The sequence below is a fragment of the Oryctolagus cuniculus genome, chromosome 16, assembly GCF_051225735.1.
Source record: "Oryctolagus cuniculus isolate XC-2025 breed Fujian yellow rabbit chromosome 16, ASM5122573v1, whole genome shotgun sequence".
Taxonomy (NCBI): domain Eukaryota; kingdom Metazoa; phylum Chordata; class Mammalia; order Lagomorpha; family Leporidae; genus Oryctolagus; species Oryctolagus cuniculus.
The window spans coordinates 23,706,203-23,712,202 of NC_142882.1; the positions used below are offsets into that span (position 1 = coordinate 23,706,203).

A 6,000-nucleotide genomic window follows, 5' to 3' on the forward strand; every position below is an offset into this window, starting at 1 on the left:
TTCAGTCTGTCAGCTCAAGGATAGAAAAGAAGAGGAGTATGTAGCTCCTTACCCTATTTCTCAATCCAATGCTTCCTGGGAAACTTCACTATGTCACAGGCTGGTGGGTGCTTTAAAGGATGAACAGGGAAGCTCCAGAGGGATGACATTTTGGGATGGGAATAGCAGGAGTTCTAAGGACATCCCAAATGGAAGGCTCTACCAGGCTGTCTCTCTAGAATGGACCTACTGTCATTTTGTGCCCAAGTTTGACTCTGTACCATGTCCCCATCCCTGGGGTGCTATTCAATCTCAAATACCCAGACACACAAACCCTTCTGTCCTCCGATCCTCTCTGCCTTCCTTTGGAGATCTTCAGCCTGCCTTCTTCTCATCACCAGGATCCGAAAGGGGTGCTGAAAGCCAGCTTGGAATTGAAGGAGAAATGAGCAACCCTCGGCCATTGCAGGAGGTGGGCTGGGTGCAGGGGGAGGGGAGGAGGAGAACAGGGATGAGAGATGCTAAATGTTTCATGAAGAGTGGGAGGGATCAGTTATGATTGGTACTTGGAGCTACAGGGCACTTAGTGTTCAACCAGATGGCAAAAAAAAAAAAAAATCAGAGGGGCAACCCAAGGTGGAGAGAAATTAACAAAGCTGAAGCTCCTGTCACTATTGTACAGAGAAAGAAGCCCCACCTCCTCTTAAAAAAAAAAAAAAAGACATTTTGATCCCAGTATCCTTCTGTCTCAGATGCCGTAGATAGCACCTCAGTGTTAGCTTCAGAAACTCTGAGGTCTCTGCAAATGAGGAAGTCAAGGAGGAATATTCAGAATTCTCTCAGGAAGAATGGAGAGGGGGCACAGCCACCAAACATGAGCCTGGAAGAGACCTCCAAAATCTCATACACTCTCATTGTCTGTCTGTTTGGAAACTGAGCCTCAGGGATTTGTCCAAGTTCACACTTGAACTGCAAGGTTGGGAAAAATGAAAAGAGAGAACCCTGTCCTCTGCAATTAAGCTGACTTCACATCAACTACAAATGAGTTTATCGTATAAGTATATTCCACGCAATATCGGGGATATATTTATACCAAAAACTTTTTGTTGGAATTTTGAGTATAACTGGACATCCTGTATTTCACCTGAGACCCGACCCCAGGCATCCTAGGAGGGTGTCTCCGGCTTCCCCTTAATCTCCTTTCCCTGGCTGATTTTTTTCACCCTTGGTCCAGGAGAGGTATGACATGTCAGGAGCCCGTCTGGCTCTGACGCTGTGCGTCACTAAAGCTCGGGAAGGTTCCGAGGCAGATTTGGATGCCTTGGAGCGCATGTTCCAGCAGCTGGGATTTGAGAGCACTGTGAAGAGAGACCCCACTGCCCAGGTATGTGACCATGTAGCCCAAAGTCTGGCCGGGAAGGGGTTGCACCACAAGGTGGGTGGGTTCTGGGGCTCTCCCTGAGCCAGCTCTTTGCTCTTTTGCTCCAGCAATTCCAGGAGGAGCTGGAGAAGTTCCAGCAGACCATAGATGCCTGGAAAGACCCGGTCAGTTGTGCCTTCGTGGTGCTCATGGCTCATGGGGATGAAGGCGTCCTCAAGGGAGAAGACGAGGAGATGGTCAAGCTGGAGGACCTCTTCGAGGTCCTCAACAACAAGAACTGCAAGGCCCTGAGAGCCAAACCCAAGGTGTACATCGTGCAGGCTTGCCGAGGAGGTGGGAACAGAGCCCGACTCGATCACAGACCTGGACCTCTTTCCCGTCTTTCTCTCTGACTTGCCTTTCCCTCCTTTTGGTGTTCAGAACACAGGGACCTTGGTGAGACGGTGGGTGAAGACCAGGTGATGACGATCACCAGAGACAGCCCCCAGACCATCCCCACGTACACAGACACACTCCACGTCTACTCCACAGTGGAGGGTAGGAGCTCCCAGCTGGCTTGGCTCCTCCCCCTCACCCACTGCTCCTGACTCCTGAATGTCTTCCCTAGTCCCACACCCTGGAGCTCCCCCAAGCCCACCTCTGGATGTCTCCCAGGTTACATAGCCTACAGACACGACCAGAAGGGCTCCTGCTTCATCCAGACCCTGACCGACGTGTTCATGAACAGGACGGGCCCCATTCTGGAGCTTCTGACTGAGGTGAGCCCAGACAAAGCATCTGGAGACCAATCAAGGCCAAGCACGGAGTGAGTGGTGTGGGCTGAGCCTGCTCCTTCCCTTTCTCCCTCCCTTATGTACCCAACCCAACCTGGGATCCACCAAGAAACTAGGATGTCCATCTTCTAGCAGCAACTGGAAACCCAAAGAGAGTTTCGAGGAGCATTCTATGACAAAACCCTTGAATGGAACCAATGGTTGGACAGACTTTACTCTTCTAATGTTGATGTGTCTATCCAGTGAACTGGGGGAGGAATGTGTGTGTGTGTGTGTGTGTGTGTGTGATGTCCAATCAATGATTGCATAGAAACTATGACATAGGATGAGACCATAAAGCTCTCTCATCTTGGATCACGGGCACCCACCAGACCCTGTTCTCCAACCTTCTATACATAAGCCCACCCCCCAAGGGTCCAGACCCCTGAGCTAACCACACCCATTGCTGCAGGTGACCCGGCGGATGGCAGAAGCAGAGCTGTTCCAGGAAGGAAAAGCGAGGAAAGTGAACCCTGAAATCCAAAGCACCCTCCGAAAACGGCTCTATTTGCAGTAGAGGCAGGGAGAGGCTGAGCTTCAGATACTGAAGATACGGAGATCTTGCATCCCCTCCTCCCTAGACTTTGTGGTACCTAGTCCATCTTCCAACCTACAACACTTTTAGCCCTTTGATGAGCCTCTGTCCTTCTGAGAGAAAGTCAGCCAAATACAAGCCTGGGACATGACCTCAGCATTAACATCATCTCTCTCAGGCTGGATTCTCTACCTTGGTTAGTGCAACCTAGAGGACATTCTCAGATCCCACTTTCTGCTCCTCTCCTTGTCTTTCTCCTGGGAATAACCTGCACAAAAGAAACCACATAAAGTTCAAGGGTGTCCCCAGCAAAGCCAAGACTGCACACCACCTGCTAAACCACCTCACCCTTGCTGGCTCCTGCATCTCACCTGGAGCTGTCACCTCTTCCTGAACACATACCCATCCCCTTCTCCCAAATCCTGCCTATTCCAAGAGGCAAGAATCCTCCTCTCTCTGTCTCTCCATGACCTCTCTTCCTTGGCCAACAGCTGGATGCCCCAACACATTCTCCTTGGAATGACCTCATGTCCTCTCTAGATAACCCAGCTGCCCTGCCTCCTCCTGCTCTGGCTCTTTCCATCCTAATGCCTCTCCCCCAGCCACAAACCTGGACTCTGCATTCTACCCCAGAAAGGAGATCCAAAAAAAATCTCTTCTCACACTTGCAACTTCCAGCCACCTGGAACCATGTTGACGCCATGGCCAGTCCCCTGGGATCCACTCATTCTTCGAAGGACACACAGTAGAGGCTCAGACAGGTTCAATCACTTCTCAAGAAACCACACAGTGAGACAGAGCAGGGCCAAGTCCTCACCTCCAGCCTAGCCTGCTTGGTCCATTAGAAAATGTCTTTCATTGGAAGAGCTGCCCAAGAGAAGTCTTTTCCAGAAGATGTGTAGATGTTCTCACTAGAACTCCAGCCAAGCTCACCTCTGGGAAATTTCAGCACCAGGCCAGGAGCTGGATCACAGACACTGTCTTCCATGTCTATGATCTGTGTCTCACCATCTCCAGCCTTGCTCTTTCCTGCTCAAAAGGCTGAAGCCACATCTGGCACCATAGCAACCTCATGGCGACCATTTCTCTTTCCTTCTCAGTCCCTCCTCCAATATTCCATGGAATCTTCAACCTCAGGCTCCAAGATGGGAATTCAGCTGTACCTTTGATTCCTCTCTCTTCCTGCACCCTTCATGCAACCCCAGTCACCATGCCCAACCGAGGGTGACACCCATACCTGTGTTCCCCCTTGAGTGTAACCCTTCAGATTCCAGGCTCCATCTTCCCAGATCTGCACCTCTGCACCCAAGGTCTCCCCTTGCCTCTCTTCCAACTTGTCTCAGTCCAATAAATCCTCCCCACCACCATCTCCCTGGAACACCCATGGAGACTCAATGGATCCCTGATATGCAGAGACCAAAGCCAAGCTCATTTATCCCGAGTTCTCACATCTTTCCAATCCCACCCCCTATCAACACTCAGCTAAATGCATCTCTCGGCTCCCCTACACTTGTTCACATTCCACCAAGCCAGGCGTCCTCTCTGCGCTCCCTCTCTCACGACTGTCCCTCACCCCTGCTTTCTGCAGAAGGTGATTCCTTCTACCTGATGCCTGTCTTCTGACTCAGGATCAAAATCCGTAATCTCCAGATCTAAAGGGCAGGGAATGAGACTGTGATCAACGTACTGAGTATTCAATAAAAGCTCATTAAGCTTTGAATTAATGTGTTTGAATCTTCATTCTGGGCTTCAACCATGGGGATAATGTGAAGGCAGTGATGGTTTTGGGTTCTTTTTCCTGAGGGCCAGCCGCCTCCCAGGTATGTCCATCACGAAGAGAGGATCAGGAGCCTCCTGCTGCCTCTATCATAAAGGCAGAGGTATAAGAGAATCTACACTTGATTGGGCATCTCTAGAATATTCCCAAGGAATCCTTCAGACACTCAACCACACTGTTTCAAAGCTATAAGGGCCTTGGAAATCAACTAGTTACAGGATTGCAAATATTTACCACGTGTGCTGCTCTCTCCATCCTGGTGCCCAGTGCAGACATGACTAATCAATCACACCATCTTTCCTACTAAACTCAGCTGTAACCTCACAGTGTTTCTCTTCTCAGCACCCAGGAAGCACAGACAGGTCATTCCCTGACCCAGGTGAACCCCTCATTGGCAAGTGACACCTGTGGGGACATTGTAAGTGGCAGACTCAGAGGTCTTAGGGCCGTGGTGGTGCCGTAGCCATGCAGTGATTGGAGCTTTATCCTTGGAAAGCTGAGAAGGTGGACAAGGCAGGGCTGGGGATGCAGGGCCAGGTAGCTGGGGTGACGCACACATCGAGTCCTGTGCTCCCATCCCTGTGCATCCCTATGGTCCATACACCCAGTTATTTTGGCATTTCACAAAACTGTGGTCCATTTGTCAAATCAGCCTGCAGCCTGTCTTTATAAAGTTTTATTGACACACATGCTTATTTACATACAGTGTGTGACCATTTTCTGCCTCCAGATTTGAGTCTTTATGACAGATAACACACACCCTGCAGGCTGAAAATACTTCCTTTTTAAAGATGTGTTCATTTATTTGACCAGGAGGTGACAGAGAGATCTTCCAACCTCTGGTGTACTACCCAGTAGACGCAATGGCTGGAACTGGTACAGACCATAGCCTGGAACCCAGAATTCAAAGCTGGGTCTCCCACGGGCCACTTGCAATGCCAGCATCTCACATCAGTGCTGGTTTGGGTCTCAGCAGCTGTGTTCTGATCCAGCTCCCTGCAAATGCACCTGGGAAAGCAGCAGAGGATGGCCCAAGTGCTTGGGCCCCTGCTCCCACATGGGAGACCTGGATGGGGTTCCTAGCCATTGAGGCCATTTGGGGAGTGAAACAATGGATAGAAAATTTCTGGCTCGCTCGCTTCCTCGCTCGCTCTCTCTCTCTCCCTCTCTCTGCCTCTCCCTCTCTGTAACTCCGCCTTTCAAATACATAAATTAGTCTTTAAAACAATTTTTTATGGTTGGCTAATTGGATGACAGTTCCAAGCAAGACTCCACAGCAAACACACAAAAATACTCCCCAAGATTTGTAGAGTTCTCATTACCTAGACAACAGCACAGAGCTCCTTAATGACAAGTTCTAGCACATAACATGAGCATTCCTCACTGAAGCTGATTGGTTGAGTTTTCCCCTCACCAGATAGTGGGGAGGGGCCTATTTTTCTATCAGTGTGGTGCTCCAGGTTGGACCCCAGAACAGAAGAAAAAAGCAAAAACAAAATAAGAACAATGAAGGAAA

At 49.9% G+C, this 6,000-nt stretch overlaps 1 protein-coding gene across 1 annotated transcript; it reads left to right on the plus strand.

Annotated features, from left to right (window-relative positions):
* The first annotated feature begins 386 nt into the window (after positions 1–386).
* Positions 387–4,419, plus strand: CASP14 (caspase 14). Its single transcript, XM_008250693.5, has 6 exons — positions 387–451; positions 1,214–1,363; positions 1,468–1,693; positions 1,781–1,897; positions 2,015–2,118; positions 2,585–4,419. The coding sequence occupies exons 1-6, from the start codon at positions 425–427 to the stop codon at positions 2,687–2,689; spliced, it is 729 nt and encodes a 242-aa protein (XP_008248915.3). The 5' UTR covers positions 387–424; the 3' UTR covers positions 2,690–4,419.
* The last annotated feature ends 1,581 nt before the right edge of the window (positions 4,420–6,000 follow it).